General features: G+C 34.1%; 1 protein-coding gene across 3 annotated transcripts; it reads left to right on the top strand.

Annotated features, from left to right (window-relative positions):
* Positions 1-164: 164 nt before the first annotated feature.
* Positions 165-18500, top strand: MS3_00009611 (uncharacterized protein). Of its 3 annotated transcripts, XM_051218004.1 has the most exons (8): positions 165-269; positions 4441-4534; positions 7604-8501; positions 9422-10117; positions 11509-11733; positions 13706-14289; positions 16688-16940; positions 17752-18500. In XM_051218004.1, the coding sequence occupies exons 3-6, from the start codon at positions 7977-7979 to the stop codon at positions 13925-13927; spliced, it is 1668 nt and encodes a 555-aa protein (XP_051064435.1). In that variant the 5' UTR covers positions 165-269; positions 4441-4534; positions 7604-7976; the 3' UTR covers positions 13928-14289; positions 16688-16940; positions 17752-18500. The 3 variants fall into 3 exon arrangements, with proteins under 3 accessions (XP_051064435.1, XP_051064436.1, XP_051064437.1); XM_051218005.1 differs by lacking the exon at positions 4441-4534; XM_051218003.1 differs by lacking the exon at positions 17752-18500 and having other exon boundaries at positions 165-8501.
* The last annotated feature ends 3580 nt before the right edge of the window (positions 18501-22080 follow it).

Here is a 22080-nt window from a genome sequence, read left to right as displayed (position 1 = left end):
CATTTGCATCAATGAATCGATTAATAACAGACTTTCCACTTCTATGTTCAAAAGTAATGTATAAAGCATATTAGAATAGAACTGTACCCGGACTTACGGATGAACATTTGACACCTCATATGAGCACGCCACATGCGAGATACTTAAGCGCATTGTTTAAAACCACCACTGAGATCTATATCGCCGGAGGGGGGAAATACAACCTCACTCTCCAGTTGGCGTATTTGCGTCCCAGGAATGCCGGTCGGGGATTCACAAACTCGTCTCGTGTTAGTCCAATTTTGTTTACTTATCAATTTCATAACCCTAAATCAATTACAGCCCGGGGGTCACCCGGCTGATAGCAGTGATAATAGGTAGCGCACGATTAGCAATTGAGTCACAAGGAGTGTAGACTAAATGTAAAGTGCCTACCGTCTTTACATTCCTTTAAAGTGATTTAGTTCTATTTAAAGAGTTTTAAGTGTACTTGCTTATGTATTTGAGATAATCCATGGTATATTTAGTAGTATGCCATACTTCCCTCATTGTACAGGATACATCTACAATCTCCCTATTTTGGGAAAAAATTTGTCCGTTTTGGATAAACTTTGCGGGTACCGCAATCGAAAACTTTTAGGGAACGGCAATACGACTCCAAGGTTTTCTCAGGTATGGGTAAAATCCCCAATATTCCCCCCTGAAGTTTATAACACGGTTTTTTTCCCACACTTTACAGAAACGTACCAAATTTCTCTAGATGTTGGGGAAAACCCCAAAATAGGGAGATCGAGTCGGTGTATTGGTACGGGTTCATTATGAAATGTAGTGAGGCAAAGAAGTTAGGTGCTCAAATAGCCTTTCCAAAAATATCAGATACTTTGAGTGTTATTTTTGGTTTAGTTAATCAAGACGAGAGTATTACAGGTTGCTCTGAAAAGTCTGGTATTTGTTTGTCTATTCCTTCAGTATGCAGCTTGTTCTCTTGTTTTAGAAAATAGTAGCACAGTTTATTTACCACGCACTGGTTCAAGTTGTTTTTTATAAATCAGAAATTATTTTTGATAAGTAATTCTCCGTTCTCATTAACTTTACATTGTTGGACTTGGAGTGTTGAAGTAACGTCTGCACATTGGAAGTTTAAGTTATTCCACAGAAATTAATAAAGTAACTTCGCAGTGGGATTCCGTAAACTTCAAATATGAACTCTCATGTAGTAATATCCCTTCTATACTGTAAGGACATAAAATGAGTGAATATATTATATTGTCAAAGTTAAATTTAATCCATTCAGATCAGTTATTTATGAGTTATTAACATTTGGTTGTTAATGACTCCGAAACCTTGCTTACTTATGTTGGTACTGTCATGTGAGTAAGGCCGATGTTTGGTTTCAAGGTACTAGGTAAAGATAGCAAATCGGTTGGTGAGATAGTGAATCTCCTCCCACTTAGGTGGCCAATATATGCAGTGCATGTTCTCAACCATCCTCCTTAATGCATGGTTTGTTGGTGAAGGAGCAGATTCAAGGAATGCCAAAGGGCGCTTAAACAAAAAGTGGCATCATTGCATAAAGTCATTGACTGTTGGGTCAACATTCGTAGGTAAGTGCTGACTGCCTTTCTGAGGTCTGCACAATTATCGAGACTAATGGTTAGGGGTGTTATATGTCTGAGAATTGGTTGAAAGTACCCTAATGTGTTCACTCGTTTAACGTCAGTTTTCAGGTTTTTAAATCATTTCGCGAATTAATTCTTCCTTTAATCATATTGGGTCTTTTCACATGTACTACTCTAGGATTTTCCTAAATTCATCTCTTTGTGTTGGTATATTATAGCAATTTCGGTCGACTCACGTTTATGCTACATTCGACGTCTTCTATGATTGACCTATTATTGTAAATTTCAAGATTACTATGTGTAAAGTCATTTCATACTTATGACAACCTGGGTTAACGAATAAATGTAAGAACAGTAATCCAATGAAGTCAGCGATGATTAAACATCATCTTAAAGATATCAAGTCGATTGCATAAAGCAAAACTACCCATTCAAATGAACTGTACACACCGTCTTTTGTATTAAATGTGACATTGCTAATATTCTAAAGACGATCTAGATATACGTAGTTCATGTTTTTGTTGTACAAAAGTTGATCTCATCTACATTCTCATTGATAAGCTGTCTAGATATATTAACCTCCCCATTTCTTCTAGTGGTTCATCTCCAGTAATGCGATAAAGTACATCCCTTTTTTAACCTTGCTAAGTTACTTCTCAATATTGTAAGTTTTTACCGTACTTGTTGAATGAGTTACATTCAAGCAATAATATGCACGCCATCCACTGGGACAATCCAGTTGATAGCAAGGATATCCGGGCAATCTACAAAAGCTCGGTATTCATTAGGAAAATGCTTTAGAGAAACAACTATGTGTTGTTGCTATTTCCAAGTAATCTTGGATACACTTTCCAATGAGTTGACATTTAGCTTTGAACCTAGTTGAAATCGATACTATGCAACAGTATTTGATACAAGCAGTTTATTCCTACCTTACCTAATATGGTAAAGGTTCAGACAGGTACACCCAAAAAAGAGCGATAGCTTTGTACGGACTTGCGTCATCAGTAGCTAGTTACAGTATTTAAGTCTAGACTTACTTTTTAAATGCAAAACACCACGTAACAAACCAACTATAACTGTATTAAAAAGTGGTGTAGATCAAAGATCTGTATACAATATCGTCTCTTTCATACAACTTAAGGAACATAGTGAGTCTATTGCATAGTTGAACCTGGTACATTTATACATTCGTTCAAGTTACCAGGGCTCGTTAGCACAGAGATGAAATCTTTAGGGCAAATACCAGAATAGTAGAAACACTAGTAATATGAGTGGTAATACAAAATATTAGGCATCAAAAATACTATTTATGTAAATGAAAAAATATTTGTTTGAACACATAAATATTGGTACAACGGGGCACCGAATACATATGTGCCGTAGAAGTCACTTGGTTTGTGTGTGATACTATCCGGGTGCCCAAACCAAAGCAGGTGGTTTTCTTAGGGGACCATGCCCGAAGCCTGATCCACAAGGTAGTAGAGCAACGTCAGGAGATGCAGTCCCGTGGTAACCGGTGACCAACAATAGGTTCATACGCTATTTGTTTCTTCTGGATCCTGAAGTCCATATGCACCATTGGTTTGGAATGAGGGTTTTCCAACTCTCCGTGTCCACCGATCCGGTTAAAGCACTGGACATTCTCTTTCCGTCCTCTCAATTTCGTAAACAGCACCCGTGGTGCGAGGCGGTGAGTAGGACTTCCCTGACAGTGGCTATATACGCGTGGCCACGTGAGGGCATTTGGAGAGAGAGCTAACCCTCCCCACCCTCAGCTGTATTGGGGCATCTGGGGGCAAATAAAGAAAATTGTATAGAATTCAGAAGCTTCGAATTTGGGGAAAGACGAAAATGAATGCACGTACACCATTCCAAACGACATTAAACCATTTCATTCAAATTCTAACCACTTGTTACGATAATCACGCATACCCTAACTAGGTAGTCCACACCTATCAACATGTCTCAGTCCAATTGTTAATGACTTCATGATCTGATGCCATGTTTTTGTTTGACTAACCTGATCTTTCTTCCAACTTACTCCTACACCAGGCAAAATCGTGCGTTGAGGTATACGGTGGATGAACATACGTAACAGTTGTCCCAATCATCTCACTCGATGGAGATTTATTACCTCATCAATCGATTCGTCATCCTTACTTAGTACCCTTTTCTAACTCATGAATTGCTTAATCCCATAGTACACGAGCAGTGCTTCAAAGATACAGTCAATGGAATTACGTCCCTATTATGAGTAGGTTTTACAGTTTTAGGTAACTGCGAAACATGGTCTATAATTGTTAATGAATACGTATGTGTTTCTGGTACTCAGTCATAGATGCCTTAGAAGCATTGCACACTTAACGGCGACTATCAAGTAGGTAACACAGAGGTTAGACATGATACTGCTAAAAGGTGATAAATCAGTCAGCGAGATCACAAATTTCCATCGTCTGAGATGTCTGGGACATGCGCTACTTGTCCCAAGCCATCACACACCTGGATGTACAACAATAACTTAGTGGCTGAGGCACATTTTTATCGACCACTAGACTATGACTCCCTACCTTGCTCTGTTTGTTTTGGTAGTACTGTAGTGTAGTTTGAAGGCCAATGCATGAGCCTATGTTTGGCATATAAGCTACAATAATTACGTACAGTGGCGGCTATCATTAGTGTCAATTAGAGAAATGTTAATGACTGCCTGTTTGCTTTGCATCAGATAATCATAGTCTGTGACTGGAAATTTTGGATGGGATGGTTGAAAATCGGTTTGAATATTGCCCCATACTTTTCATTTCCCGATACTAATCCTGTGAATTTTGTCTCTCCATAATAGTTTCAAATGTGGACAACTTGAGTCCATATACATTTCCTTAGCAGTATTTTGCGTTGATAATGGAATTATAGTGTTCATCTTCCGTCATTTGCACGTGAGTTATTGACATTGTCTGACTAACTGACCAACTCATATGATCATAAATTAGTTATATATATATCAAGTATTCAAGCTAGGGAAAATAAATATATTACTACTTATATTGCCTTAAATGTATATTCTTTTAAATGATTTGTGGCTAATTTTTACTTAATGTTAGGTATGAAGTAGTAATACTATTCTTTCATCCACTTTATTGGTTTGTATTAAAACAATATAATTTCATAACTAAATACAAATTCATGTATTTGGCGTTAATTTGTCTGTAAAAAATAAACATGTATAATTGTAATTTGTTACTGATTTTGGCTGTCCAATTTCAAGGTAGAACAGTATCGAAGTGGGAGGGGATTGAAAAGTGGGATGCTCACCAGTATGCTATCTACTCTTGTTTAAGAATATTCTGTTTTTTGTCTATGTTATTATTCCTACTACTAAATAATTCCATTATTGACTGGTGTTTCGGAAAAAAAACTGATAGATAACTATAATTCAATAAAAATAAATAGAATTCAGCGAAGAAAATTTCCGACGAAATCATTTACTTAAGCTGTACATTCGTATTAATAGTTGTTCAGTAAATATATGCAAACCTGCATTCTGATAATAATAACCATGTGCTCATTAGTGACTGGATTAAGAGGTATCTCCTGGAGTTCTAGTGAGAAGCCGTGACCAATGGAGTTCAACGGTGTCTGGAGACGATGATGGACAGTGGCGCAATATCGTGGATTGGTTGGAGCTAAACATTAACACTGTTAAATGCCGGCTCGGAGGTGTAGAGGTTAAGCGTTCGCGCGCGAGACGGAATGCTCTGGGTTCGAGTCCCACGTGCGGGACCGTGAATGCGCACTGCTGAGGAGTTCCATACTGGGACGAAACGACCGTCGAGTGCTTCCGAATTTTCATTGGTGGTCTAGCTCAGATGGACCCATGAATTTAATTATTAAAATATATAAATCTATAGAAAGGAGTACATCATGAAGTGATCTCAAAGATCAAAAGAAGGTTATGTGATCAATAATTAAGCGGTTAGAGGAGAATGGGGGAGGGTGAGAGATTACGGATGAGAAATATGATAGATAAATGATTTGATCGAAAAGAAAATTTGCCTCACTGAGTTCTCTTTATTGTTATTCACTGACACAATGAATTACTTGAATTATTATTGAATATAAACATGAATGTTAATTGATTTTCTGCATATTCAACTATCAATTTAATTCCGGTTTCATTAGTTGATTAACATTTGTGTATATTATATGCTTCGCACCTTATGTGTTACTTTCCAACCAATAATTTTGACATCCAGTGGCTCGTATTCACAACTTCAGTCGATATACGATATCATTTTATTTTCTCCTCTTGTTAGTTTGTTAAGATTTTAATAATTGTAAAGAGATTAATTTTAATCAGAAGGGGTTTTGTGAAGATTTTAATAATTTCAATAGTTGAAATCATGAGTCAATTGAAGCTAGACCACCATGGAAAACTTGGAAGTACTGAACGGCCGTTTCGTCCTAGTATGAGACTCCTCAGTAGTCGGCATCCATTAATTATGTTACAAGTAAATGATAATTTTGAGTTGTATTCTTTGCATCTCTCTCTATAGTTTAACGATCTACCAATTACATAATACAATATATAATGAAAATTTGTCTTGATGCTTCAAATTCATTTTTACAACGAAAAAAAACCCTTCAATGTAACAACCTTGATGTAACTATAATTTTATGCTAAACTATAAGATTTCATCTTCTAACCTTTCTGTCTCTCTTTTATTTGTCTATACTCATTAAATTTTGCTTCTGTTCTTATCCACATTACATTACATTGATGTATTTCTGTCTGACCTTATCTGTCTGGTTGTCAGCTCTAATGACCTCGTTATCAAACTCATGGATATAAGTGTGCATATATATATATATTGTCTGACGTCATTGTATAAAATAGTCTATTGTTACTGGATAAACAAAACACCTGTTCTTATAAAAGTCCACTTATATATTGACCCTCCTTCAAAATTGTTTGTCGAATAAATTCATTTTACAAAAAAAAAAGAGAAAAAAAAATGAAATGAACAATTAGTGAACAAAGATAATGACCTCTGATTACTTTATTTATCCTATGGTCTATGTGTACTTATTGTCTGTTTCATGGTTTTTCAATTATATATATATATATATAAAAGCAGTATTGAGTTGAGCAGTTCTACTAGTTGTATTAATTGCAATTTCTTATATAATCATTGTAAGTGTTTGATGAATGCAATTACTTAAACGTATCCAAGTTTGTAATCAAGTTTTTCTAAAAAAAAAGGATCTTCGTTTTCTTCCGTTCATATTGACAAGTAGATATATATAAATTGCGGTTAAATTGTCACATTCCCTGTCTACACTCTCCCTATAATTTTGTGAAAATTATAGCTTAATACAGGAAAATATCTCAGTTTCAAACTCAGTAACATTTACTTCACTTTTAGTTACCAGGTTGTATGATTGTCCTTTAAAAATAAACATTATAACTCAAAGTTGAAAAATTAATTTTCGACTTAGTAAATAATTTAACAAACTTGTTTTATTATAGAACAGTGAAATTTCTTGAGTTAGTGTATAATTGTCTTTGTATAATAATAGATAGTGAATTGTTCACTTGATTTTAAGTTTTAAAATTTGATCTTTCATTCTAACAATAAACATTGCAAGTTATCATTTGAAAAAGAAGAAGAATTTATTTGTTACTCTGTAGTGTAACAATTTTACTGTTTGAATCGTAATTTTCATTGTACAACTTAATAGATGTATGTATAACTAGCAACACTTAACATAATCACACAATACATAGGTATGTCATTTCCATTTGTCGTCGTATTATCTTATCAAAAAATATATCTAAGTTATTTCATTGAATGTCACTCACAAAGATGTAGCTTGAATGTAAAAAAAATTCTGCGTTTCTACATCTCAAAAACACCCCTTCCCCCCGTATTCTTGCAAATTCGCCAATCCACTCAATATGCTAGAAAAAGACCTAGTTATTTTGTGTGTTTTTCCTTTTTCTTCAGGGATAATCTTGGTTTAGACTTGAATCCATATAATATTGTCCAAGGCAAATCATTCACCCGGTCTGTATCAATTAGTGAACCGACTTCAACTCCACCAGAGTGTTGTATTACATCACATATTAATAGTGCTATTATCGGTGATTGTCTACCGTCTATACGATCAGCCAGTGGGGAAGGCGGCAGTACAACATCAGATATTTCCTTCTCCCCATTCTCTTCTGCGGCTACAGCTATTACGCCTGAAAGTCCCCTACCACCGGATTCAAATTGTTTCCAGTCAAATCCATTAGCGTCAATCATTGGCTATTCTGACGTTGGTGGTGTTGATTTTCCTGTTCAACATTCGACCACTACTACTAGTACTCCTGCGACTATGAATATGCCTACCGATAATACTAATAATGATGATGTCGATGTTCCAATAAGCCAGCCTGCTGAAAATTCACCTAAACCAAATCATTCAAATATTTTCAATCAATCGACTGATCATAATCAACAAAATACCTCCTCAACCTCTTCTCCTTCTCTCTCTTCCTCTTTACGACAATTTAATGATAATAATAATAATAATCATGATAGTATCTACAATTATAATGTGTTATTTCAAAATCCAATTACTTTGAGAACAATAAATTTCCTTTCACATTTACTTGATTCACGTCTATCCCCAGACTGGCGTACACTTTTAGAATATTGGCAAAGAAATACTGTTAAGTTGGATTTATCTTCTGGTACTTCCCAGTCATATTCTTCTACAATCCCCAATATCCCTAATACTGCTACTACTACTCTTACACCAACAATTAGTTGTACAGATAATACAGATTTTACTCGGTCATCATCATCTGATCAGGAAGTATGCGCAGTGAAACGTTTCAAACCGAATAGTTCATCTCAGGTAAATTTTTGTCTGTATGTTAACAGAATATTTGAATACATTTTTCTTCCTATCTGTATTCGTTAATCCCACTGCACATTTTCTTGCAATTCCAACTGAATCTGCTTTTTTGGAAACACTAATTTTATATGACTAAAAGCAATTCTTAGTGTTTAAGTTTCGTGCTAGTTTGACTTTGTTCATCAAGTTATGTCTTTAATTTTAAGAGGACGTTTGCTTCCACCTCTAGAAAGTCTAATCCATATCATCCATCACCATAGTCAGGAATGTTAACACTAAATTATTTGGACCGTACTAATTGGTGTCGTATACGCAACTCATTTTCACAGGTTTTTCATGAAATTAAACGCTCCCAATAGCATATTTTGTTTGTAGAGTTCTCTAAGCATCATACAATAGTTCTTTTAGGAAATCACGTCAATTAATGTGTAATTTGTACCCTCATCGAGTTGATTATGTTCTCCCCTTTTTAAGAAAATTTTCAGTGTACGTCATCGGTCTCGTCATTAGCTACCACTGAAATGCTCAGTTTGTTTGCCTATATTTTATATTGAAGGCCACCATTACCTTTCCAAACTTTAGCGATCTAATAGACCACGTGATCTGCATAGTTTTGTTGAAGAAAATTGGATGTGTTGGTGTAATTGTGTAATATATGATGGTCAAGTCAAATCTCAGGTTGCTGTGGTATATCCAAGAATCTTATATATCTTTCAACTATCACTAACTCTAGGAAGTGTGTCATTATTTTTTTGAAACCAAAAGATAGTCTCGTTTTTAGGATTCAGGATTTTCTCCGTCAGAAATCTCAGGCGTCAATAGTCACCATTAAACCGTTTCTAATTTATAAAAGCACATGATTTTTACTATCTTCCTAAATGAGAATTTTATACCCTCCTGTCAAATTCTGTTTGTTTCAGCCTCAAAATGAAATTCAACCTACAAGTAATGAACCGTCTGCTACTACCAATACCACTATACTACCATTCACTTCTCTTGTATATCATCATCAATCTCATCAGTCAATTCCGTCAATATTTATATCTGCACGATTAATTCTATGCGCCAGAAATCTCGCTGATCATTTTGAGTCTAGATATCGTGATAAATTGGGCAGTTTATTAGAAGATGTAGCGCGTTTAAATAGTAATTCCAATAGTGATAATATTAATTATAACATAGATGATCAAGGTTGTACAGAAGAGACAAACAAAACAACAATGATTAGCGTTAATCATAATGTTACTAATGTGCATGATACTAACATAAGTGTGAAGAGTGATAGTAGGATTGGTGATGGTGACGCCAGTGGTGCTTCTAGTCATGTGAGCGATGATTCACTTCAAACTCGATTAGAAATGGCACGATGTCAATTTCATAGTGTTCTAGAAGAATTATTTCTTGAACGTATTAACTGGGGTCGTATAATTGCAATGTTGGCATTTTTGCGAACATTATGTGAAGTTGTTGAAGATAACAATAAACGTATGGATTATTCAGTTTCACATCAGTCAGTGCAACAGTATCATGGTATTTCTAAGTCAACTGATTTGCCCATTATTTCTTGTGAACAAGTTGAGCATAATGATGCTGTTACATCTGATTGTAATAAGCAAGTAAGTTTTGATTTTTATTTCACAAAATTTTATCGTCACTTTTATTCATTGAATGGTCATCTTACTTCGACTACAGCATTATGTTGGTAGTAATGAGGAATAGATTCGTTTACTCTACCAGAACTACTTCTACAATCCTAACGATTAGTCTTCTAATTAAGTACATATTTTTTCACTCGTATGTTGTACGCGATCTGTAGCTCTCCTCCATTAATTAACCTTCAAACTCTTCTTGTTCAAAATAAAATCTGTTCAACTAATACGCTAACCAAATCGCTAAAGTTTTAAGTGAATTAGGACGACTATTTAACTTTCTTTACTGATGAAAATATTGAACATGTGTAGTTAATTTTGCCCCCAATAACTGATTCATAGTCCGAATGACTAAAGTTCAACTGAAATTAGGAAAATCCCTTGTGCCAACGAATTCCTTTGGCGATATATTCACGTTTTAAAAAATATATGTATTGAACACTGGGAACGATGACGTTGTATTGAAATGTATTGAAAGCATTTTTAAGGTGTATGGGGCAGATGATGAGGAAAAATTGATGTATCCTAAATTTTTCTAAGTCTTTTCATTTCACGGAACAGCAGTAGTAGTAATGCATTTTTATCCGCCTCATAAACAATAAATTACCGTCTTATATTCACATTAATTTTCATTCTTTAGGCTATGAAAATAGTCAAGCTTATCCATATATGTTTAATTTCATTAATTCACTTCTGTATCAAATTAAATCTTAAACGTATAAAAAATACTAGCACTTATATATTCATCAATTTCCTGGTTTGGGAGTCGGCTTTTAAGTCCTCAAATTCCCTGGTACGACCGAAGATGGATAGAGACCAATTTCTCTCGAATTGCTCTCAAATGGCCGTTCATATATATAGCTATTCCCAGGAAGGTCCTACTCAATACCTTCTCGTGGCGGGAGTGTTGCTTACGTAATTGAGAGGAGAAAAAGCGAATGACCGCCGCTTGAACCGGGGTGGTGGATACAGATCAAGGGGGGTTGAAAAACCCTGATCCCGAACCAATGGTTCACATGGGCTTCAGGATCCTGAGGGAACAAATAGCGTATTAACCCAATCTTAGTCACTGTTATGGGACAACATCTCTTAATGTTGCTCCACTGCCTTGTGACATGCTTCTGAGTTAGGGGCTCGGGAAACGATCCCCTAGGAAAACCACCTGTCTCTAATCTGGGCACTCAAGCAGAGTACCCCTTCCCTCACACAAAATCTGTGTGAGGCATATATTTTTTGATACTCCTTTTTACCATTGTAAATGTGTTTACATGAATATTCATCTGTTTAAGCACTTTATAATCAATACATTATCACAGTCTGTTCTAAAATCATTTTTTGTTGCTCTTGTTCTTCTGTAGTTATCTTCTACTGATCCATCTTCTTCATGCAGTGATAAAACTACAGATAAAAAATTGAAAGATAAAAATTCAGAAACTACAATGGATCCTCATCGGTCAAATGCTAGTGACTTGCGTTTGGTGTCATTCACAAGACCTTGCGCAGCTGATTATACTTTGTGGACAACTGAGTTTATACATGGTCCCCGAGGACTTTGGAATTGGATATCATCTCATGGAAATTGGGTGAGCAAATGGTTCTCTTTTCTTTTAATGTTGTTGTCTCTCTATTCTCTGTTGAGTCAGGATCTATTAGTTCAGTATATTTGTAACTTCAGTTAGTTTATGATGTAAAGTGATACAGTCATCTTAAGCTATTCATAATTTACTGTCTCATTCTTAGTGAACTTTATAGCCTCTTAGTGGGGAAAGCACTCAAGTATCAACTAATTAGATGAGATGACAATATAAACGTCTCTCCTTGGTCTACACAGTCAATTTTCTCACTATCTCTAATATGTTTGCCAAAATTCAATTACATATTTCTTTGAAATTTCGTTACTTTCACCCACTCTCTCTCTCTCCAGTTTATTTATTCACCTCCAAAATCCCCTTCCACATTTCTACAAAAATTCACGAGCAATTAATTGGAACGAGAGAAAAAATAAATCTGAAAGGGGGGAGGTTACACAAAATATGATATTTTGTTGTTGTTACTTGAAAATTGTTCATAATTCTTTGTCAGCATTGTTATCGTTGTTAAATCGAGTTGTCCTTCATTTTGTTTTGTTTACCCATTTTTATCGAATTGATATATGATCCCAGTATGTTCTTTGTATATGTATAGATGTGATGTGTGTGTGTGCTGGTGTATCTATTTCCTCAAAAATACTAAATTCATTACGTCATATATGGTGTGAGAGATCATTGTGTTTCATGTGTTGTCCATAAAATTAGGTAATATGACTAAATAGTTGAAATATATATTTGTATGTATGTACATGTAGAAGTATAATTCATGAGGCTTTCCAATTTCATTATTTGTGCCTTATACCATTACCGAAAGATGGTATAATGTAAGTTGTTTGGGTAGTTAAACGAAAACAGTCAACGAGTAAACAAAACAAAAACTGAATAACAGAGAGTGTGACAAAGGTGTTATACGTTTATAAGTAACAAAAAGTTGTCACGTGTTTAGATATACTGTGATAAATAAAAACAAAGTAACCGTTATTTGTTGGCTTGCTTTCTCTTTAATCATTATAAAGTCAATGAACTGAAAATAGGAGAATACGAAACATCATGCTACTGTTGAAGACTCTAACCTAGTTACTGTCCTCTTCACTTTATTCAACACTGGGTAATAATATGTACTTGTATAGCAATGGAATCCATGACTCGCATTTCGCTCCATTTAGAATTTGACTTTAGCTAGATGTACCTGTCACATCCTAGTGTCGTTATTCACACTGGAACTCGAAGCCGGTACCTTTCACATCAAACGCTCGATGACATTATCCACTGAGTTCGGTTAACCACTAAGTGCTATATTATATATTATAAAAGGTTTGAATTATGTTGCTACTGATATTCATGACTGAATTATGATCAATCTTAGTACATTCTGTGCAGATTGCCTTGATATAACGTTATTGTTTATCTAATATGTGGCTAAGTGTAAAACCCAGGATGCATACATATGTCAACAGATCGGATACTAGAAACCCTTATTAATACTGGTTAATAGTACAGATGACCTACCTATTTGTAATTTTGCCTTCTGGTTTCATAGTAAAGTATATCTGAACAACATTGATTCTCGGTAATAATAAAGCATTAGGTGTATTATGATGTTCTTTAAATATGTTCATGATATGCTCTCTATTTTATAGAGTAAAGATCGAATGCTAACTCTGATATTTATAAAATTATTAATGAGGCCTTATATTATACAGAATGGTATTCATGTTCTTTCTCGATCCACAAGAAGACTGATCTTTCTATAAGACCATTCTTTACTGTCCCTACAAAAGTCAATATTATTATACAACTTGTCTGTATGCATAGTTTGTATTGTAAATGTACCCCAACTAATATCAGTATATAACACATACAACTCATAAATTAAACTAAGGAGCATAAAATCCTTTCGACTAATGGATAGAATTTGTATCACATTCTGTCTACCACTTCTTTTTTTTTCTTTTACAATTCACAGGAGGGACTTATAAATTTTGAATCACAACGCGATGAAACTGACCAATCAACAATAACCTCGACAACAGTTGGAAATAATAGTTTAATTAGTTTAGTCACTGGTAGTTTCACAGATGATGATACGTTACGTTCACTTCGAAATGCTTTGACTAGTGTAGCAACAATAGCTGTTGGAGCTGTCGGCCTAGTCGCTGCTTATCGTTTTTTCAGTAGACGTGTATAAGTGATATGAAGAAGAAAAAGATAATTATGATGATGATGACGTCAGCAACAGCATTAATCATGGGTTAGTAATTATCAACAGTTATTCATCATTATTTAATTCTCCATGTTTGCATTCATTACCTACCTATTACACTTCAGAATTACATATGAACATAGTGTACACTAGTTATATCTGCTTACATCTTCATTCCGGTGACATTTTTATGTATTCATACTTGCATATTTTCTCTTATACATACAAAAAGAAACTGTTCAGTTGAATTTTTCTTTCCATATAAAGAAAAGAATCTTCAGTTTGTTCTTCTCCCACCTTCAATACATCTTTCATGTATTCAACTATCGTCAATATAAAATTGTCGGGTAAATAAAATTATAGTGTATATGTATCAGTTTATTACTATTATTATTACATAAAATTAATATCTATGCATATGATGTTTAAATTATAATCTATGCTGACCATTCACGAGACAGAGAAACTCAAGGGTTAACTGTATGCAAAAACACTTATGCGCTTATTGTGTACATTTCTATAGGTAAATATTTGGTCTTTGGTCTGATTATTAAGAATAAACAGATTTTATCAATCAATCGATAAGTTGTGATCACCCAAACTGAGTAATGTATATCATCATAGTGACTTGTAATTCATATTGAATGTTTGCAGAAAGAAGCGATTGTTTCATGATTTATGATAACTCTTGTAACTAATCACTTGGACACTCAACTTCTTGATTTTCAGTAATCGTTAACTCGTAGATTTTTAGTAATAAAAAAAACAGAAAGGAAATACAGTATGAGCTTTACTTCTGCGTTTGTTACATGTATAAATAATCAAGAGTATTTATAGTGTATCTCAATGTTTCTGGGAAACATTGTAAAATGGCGATTATCGATTGATTGGAGAAGTCTCTTGAAAGCTGCTCAAGAAAACTGATTAATCAAAGTATTTTCAACATGTTTCCGGCTTTTGAAAACTTCTTTGATAAATTATCAAGGGCTTTCAATATTTAAAAACAGTCGACTTTCAACTATAATGTTTAAATTTCGTACCTTTCTTTGTCTAGTTCCATTTCATCATTTAAGTACTGTCAATAAGTGTTGCTTATAAGTGAACACATAAATCTCTATTCAAGTTTACTGACTTACAAAGAAAAACATTACTATATACAACTATTTTTTTTCTATGAAGAAGCTCCAATTTCATCACAACTCTTTGTACCATGTTTTATCGTTTCTATCAGCAAAAAAAAGAAATCAAATCTACGTAGAAGGAACTTTTGCCATTGTAAAACTCACATTTACATAGTATGATTATGTAAATCTATGAAAAATTCTATTTTATCGCTAAGATGTTAGTGTTATACGGACATGAGCAGTCGTGTTACAAACGTTTTTCCTAATAAATTGAAACCTTGGTTCACGCTACCGTTTGAGAATTATCATTCAACTGATATAGTTTTCTTAGATAATATTCTACTCAGTCACTACACGAGTTTCGATAAATGAAGGAAGAAAACGAATATCAATGTATAGTAATTATCATCATGATTAAATCTTGCTTGTCATAAGCCTAAATTCAGTCAGTCAAGTGGTTGATAAAATGTTATAATCTCCTGGCACTAAGATATTTTTTGACCGTAGTTCTCGTATCCCCCCATCCAATTCATTATTCACAAAAAAATGTAACTTCAAAAAAAATATGTTCATGTCCATAAATTACAGTGTAGTCTTCAGTGAAAAGCTTAAAATGAGAAAATAATTTATCATTCAATTGGAACCAATTAAAATCGATGAATTAATGACTGACTACTTCTGTGATGTGGTAATCTACTTTGAGCCATATATTAATTTACAATTTCCAATGACTGTAGATTATGATATGGTCTGGTTTATGTATTCATCAACTAGATAAAGTAGTCTATGTCACCATAGAAGTAAAGTACTCAGCAAACTTATTCTCACTAGTCAATATCTTTAATAATTACTAAAAATCGTTACACTTTACATCAGTTAGCATAACAGCAAAGATGATGAATTCTACTGAGTTTAACCCGTGACTAGTGGAGCTAATTCTTGTCTGGTGTGAAACAGTTACCCACCGAAGACAAAGGAAAATGGTAGTTGGGTTTTGTGGACTGGTTGAATTTACACATTAACATCAATGGACGCCAGCTCATTGACCTAGAGGTTAGGTGTTCGCGCGCGAGACCCAAGGTGCTGAGTACGAATCTCGTGTACGGGATCGTGCACTGCTGAGGAGTCACATCCTAAAACGAAACGGCCGTCCAGTGTTTTCAGGTTTTCAAAGGTGGTATAGCTTAGATCGATTCAAGATCTCAATCAAAAACAGTCTCCACAACCTCGTACTGAAAAATAAAAATTCAGAGTAATATTGAAAGTGTTGGATGTGTCTATTTGAAATGTGTCGATGATGTTGTTGTCCTGACGAACAATAAAAGCTCAAAGATCATGACACTTTCAGCATCCTCAGTTACAAATATTCTATAAACGTTTAGAAATACAAGTAGAATGAATAACGAGACTGTTCTGTTAATCATAGATATTATTATAGTCTCTTATAGACGTCGACATGATTCGATCTAATAGTTAATGAAATAGTAACTTACAGATTATTATTATTATTATTATTATTATCATTATTATTATTATTATTATTATTCAATACCGTCATAATGTTTATCAATTTAACATCAAGTTCTTTGTATATATGTCTGTTTGCTTCCTCTTCCTTTAGTGACGTTCAACAATGACAATTATATCCGTTGCTTTAATGATCTATAAACTATTCAACACAGTAACGGTACCATTGATGCTCTTTGTCTGTGTGTGTATTTTCTTCGCACACTCTTCTATACAATTATAAGTGGATTCACACATATACACATACATCCACTTTCTTCACCTCGTGTTGTTTCTCTTTATCGATTAACGTTTTTATATATTTTCCTATTGATAATGCCAGTGCTGGTGTGTAGATTTCGTTTCATGTGAGTCTTAATTTTTTTCCACGTTTCTGTTTGTTTTTTATTCAGTGACGATTCCCTGTTCATATTATTTTGATTAGATAATAGGCTATGAAATCTCTTTTTATTCAACCGATTAGAAACATGTGTATGCAGAAGTTCACCCTCACAAGATCTAAATGAAAAGCTATACAATAAAACTGATGAAGAAATTAATCAATGAAACAGAACATACATATGAATTCAGAAACTCCTCTTGTATCATATTCATATGGAAAAGTGTATGAATTAATAGGTAGTAAGCCAATATAGTCGTTATTGTTGTTATCATCATCATGAAATTTGGAATAACAATGAAATTTGTGGTGTAAAGTGAACAAAAGTTTTAGTGTATAGTGTAATATATAAAATTATTAACCTTTCACTGTTACTCCAAATTTCATAATGATGATGACAACAATAACGACTATATTGGCTTACTACCTATTAATTCATACACTTTTCCATATGAATATGATACAAGAGGAGTTTCTGAATTCATATGTATGTTCTGTTTCATTGATTAATTTCTTCATCAGTTTTATTGTATAGCTTTTCATTTAGATCTTGTGAGGGTGAACTTCTGCATACACATGTTTCTAATCGGTTGAATAAAAAGAGATTTCATAGCCTATCATCTAGAATTTACTACTACTAATCGGCATGATAATGATAAGCTCGTGTTGCTCTTGTTTATATCTGTTCTCTTTATTTTTAACTGTTTTTCTTTTTATCTCGACTGACTGGTTTTGTCCTATGTGTTTATAGATGTCTTAAAACTTTGTGTATATTACAGGATAAATCGTTGAATTAAAGCGTTTCTATGTGCACCAACCAGTCAAACTTGTATGTTGATGATCGAGCTTATCAGTGGTGTCTGCTTTTTTGTTTTCTTGAAAAGAAAATGATGTCGAACGTAACACAAACGATCCAACTCATCTTTTCTACGTATCTACCTCTGTCAGCATTATTATTATTATTATTATTATTATTATTATTATTGTTACCATCGTGCTGGTTGTCATCAACACAAACATCTTTTCTTAGTGTCGTTTTTTTCTGCTCTCTCTCCTTCTCTGTAAATCAACTTAAGTTTTATTAAAAAATTCTTTGGTTATTTCAACTACATATGTATGTGTGCATAATTGTCTGTTCATTGTAATATGTTCATACCATTTTAGTTAGTGGTAACTGTTACATTCATAATTGGCTAAACCTATATCGATCATTGACTCTATTTTGTTTTCCGAGTCATTATTGCAATAATTTAACTTTTAATCGTTTTACGCTTACACGTTCGCTTACATTTATCTAACTATCGGATCATGGAAACAGTATGTTTGTCACACACACACACAAGTACATATACAATTGTTTATTTTACAGCTTTATCATTATTATTATGCTTTTACGGCAGATAAAATCTAACCATCCTGTTTTATTGTAGAGAAAATATCATTTCACTTGGATATTGTGTTCGATTCATTTTTTTTCGTTTATTATTATTATATCTTCGAAATAATAAAATACCTCTTCACAACTGAATTTGTATATTCAATACATATTATGCCGTTTACATCACCGATTAGATAATTGTTACGTCCCAGTATTCTAACTCCTCAGTAGTGTTCAGATCCTTCAGGCCCCTACTTTTGATCCTCGATAGGATCGTGGGTACATGTTGTCAAGTTGTCTCATACCGGGACGAAAGTGATGCAATACTTCTGGGTTTCCTTATTAAGGCGAATCCCCGATATAAACCATGAAATTCCTAGTTCTCTACAAAGCTTTATTCTATGGGATTTACTATTTAGAAAGAAAACTATTTGATAGTGGCCAAATTACAAATTTACACTTCTTAGATTGTTTTGATCGATGAAATAAAAAATTTCCAGTACTCTAGCCCTCCATTTATGCTGCTACATGGTCTGGTGGCTTTTTTATTGAACAGTGGTGAGACTATGATTGGTGGACGGGTGGCCTTGAGAATATCCCCCTACTTACTTGGTTTAAACGAGGGTTAATAATTAAACTAAAGGCTTTATCACGAATCGGCAACAATTATGCTATTTAACCATATGGATGAATTGATTTCACGCCAGATCCAATGACCTACTAACTTAAACTTGATTAGCTTGTCCATAGATTATAACACCACCTTGTATCAGTCCATTATGTAGATAAATCCCTAATTCAAATTATTATTTATGTTTGGTGCTAATCAGTTATGTTAGTAGGTGTTTGTTCCTCAATGAAACGTGTTTCTTCGCCTAGAGTAATAGAACACTCGTTTGGATTGTTAGGTAACGATTGAATACTCTATGTTAAGTGAATGTAAGGTTACTAAGTAGGATACCAGTCAGTTGTAATGGGATGATCTCGTGTGTGATGAGAGAATAATTGTCACTTTCCGTTTGCTTGAGGCATCTTAAAAGGTAGTTGGATTGCTAGTGGTCCTATCATTTTGGTAGGATGGACACATCACTCAATGGAAAACTCTTCAGGGCCAGTCACATTCTCTCTTTTTATGCTTGGTTTCCGATGCATTAGCTCTGTACTTATCCTCCAGCGATGGAACTCCATGCACCAAAGTGAGATGTGCCGACCTTCCTTGACTTCTTCCGTCACAGGAATACAGAATCGTTGCAGATCATGGTTATCTGGAGGATAAACATAAAATAGATAAGGTAGTTAATGAGATAAGGAAAAATAATGGCAGAAATTACAATGGGAGTAATTATTTACGTGACCTTAACTAACAATCAATAGCTTTTTGAGCTAATCTCACTTATTGGTTTTTCAATGTCTAAATTTTCGTAAAAATAGTTGGTGGTAGTGACACTGTGTTTACAACACGTACTTTAGGCGATGAAGAATAATGCGTCCTGATATAAAAGGAATGTTAACTGATTTGTCGTTTGCCACAAGATAGTATTCTACATATGAGACATGATTAACAAGATAATCATTGGGTATCCGTTATATTTTAACATTCATTACTTCCTCTCTCAGTGTATCGGCAGTACATGTTTATTGAGAAATATGGAAAAAGTGATGATACAAAACCAAAAGAAAATACAGCAAATAAAAAACCTAATTTTATTCAACTTAAATTCAAAGGTGATTATATCGCAGGGTCAATCAAATATGAGACTAAAAAACTGCATTGATAAGAACTTACCCTGTAGCTAAACTGATTGTCCTATCCAAAATAACATGTTCTTTAACACAAAGGTCGATAGGTATCTCTTTCATGCTACCACCAACTTTGTATGCAAATTTACTTGTATCTGCCAAAGTGGTTACATTGGTAGAACAGAAAGGAGAGCTTATGTCCAATTCAAAGAACAAAGCTTAAGGACAAATGGATTAGAAGCATTCAGCAGTGCCATCGCAAGAAATCTTGACACAGGACATGAAGTCAATACACTAAAGTCTTTCAAATTGATTAACAAACTCCAATCTTTTTAAATTTGCCCTAGTGATCAATCGTCTGAAACCAGATCTATGTATTCAAAAAGAGGCAGTCATAGGTTTTTCTTTACCCTGGTAACATTACTCATCAAGTCATTCATTATTTCAACTCTTTCTGAAATCTAATTACATCATTGTCATTTGTCTTTAATTCATGACTGAATGATTTCAGTTCATGTCTTTATTATTATCCATCTGTTTTCAATTGCTTCATTACACAATCATCTAATGTTTATTAACTCGAAGTTCTAATCACTAGTTCACTGTCCTGGAACTTTCCCTCCCAAACTTTATTTATCCGAAACAAACAACTTTTATGACCTTATTAACTCTACTGAAATCTTCGCTACATCATGATACACATATTCATCTGTAATCAACCTCGTATGTATAAGTATGCCAATATCGGCCGTCCAGTGCTTCCAGGTTCTTCGTGCTGGTCTAGCCTCAAAGGACTCATGATCTCAACCATTAAAATTACAACTAAATATACTTGAATACAAAATTACAGAATATCTTAGTCAAAGTTGAGAACCATACAGTAAATAATTCATTTTCAAAATGTTAATCAATTGTCTCAGACTTCATTGTTCATTTGTTTCAACAGTAATCATTCTCGTTTTCTTTTCTCCTATCTTATTAACCTTACGACACCAGGCATTTCACTTTCAATTTATGATATATACTACTTATATCTGTCGACATCTGTAGCACACACCATATTATCAGTATAAATTCGTTCAGATTATCGTATAAAATCCCTTCAGTCATATTAAGAATTTGTTTAAAGATTTAGTGTTATATGAGAATTTAATTCAACTTCTTCTGTGAGAAATGCATATTAATTTACTCTTATTTATTGTTTGTAATTAAACTGGATATAACTAAAGAGTAGGTCAGTTCTAATGGATTTAAAAAGAAGAATTTTATACTCACCATTAATCATCATTAACTAATTTATATAAACTTTCGTTAAGGTTGAATTATAGTGGAGATTGATTGATTTTATACTAAAGTGAGCAGTTCTTGAGCTGACCTTGACCGTTTTAAACCAACCGTCTCTAAAAACAAGTAATGCACATCAATTGTAGACGTTGATTACTATATAGCTTATGAGGTTTTCATGATTAATAATTGACTTTTATTATCTTGTAGCGTGGTGTCGAGTAGCGTTTGACTGTGAACACCACTACAAGAAGACTACGTGCCAGTTAACCGATAAAATCCCCCGTAAGTCAAATATCAGAAGGCAGTCGATGGCTGTAGTCGAGATGTATTTGTTGGCGATCTCGTGGTATCGAAAGGATACCGAGATCATACCGAAGGAGTACAAGCGTAGTTACCGAGCGTAACCGAACCCGTGCAAGGTCACAATCAATGGAAGGATAAAGGAGCAGTAATATAGCTGTCTTTAGCACAGTTAAACAAACGAGCACAGTAAATCAATCGCTTTCTCTTGGTAAAAGGTCACTACAATCTTATAACAAGTTACTTTCACTACAAACATTCATTTATGAGCTAATCTGTGCCAGATAGAGACAGACAATGGTGGACGGTCGCGCAATTCCGTGGATGAATTGAGGTTACACATTAACACCACAGGATACCCGCCGAATGGTCTAGAAGTTAGGCATTCGCACGCGAAACCGAA

Source organism: Schistosoma haematobium, chromosome 7 (genome assembly GCF_000699445.3).
Source record: "Schistosoma haematobium chromosome 7, whole genome shotgun sequence".
Lineage (NCBI taxonomy): Eukaryota > Metazoa > Platyhelminthes > Trematoda > Strigeidida > Schistosomatidae > Schistosoma > Schistosoma haematobium.
This window is presented reverse-complemented; position numbering and strand designations above follow the sequence as displayed.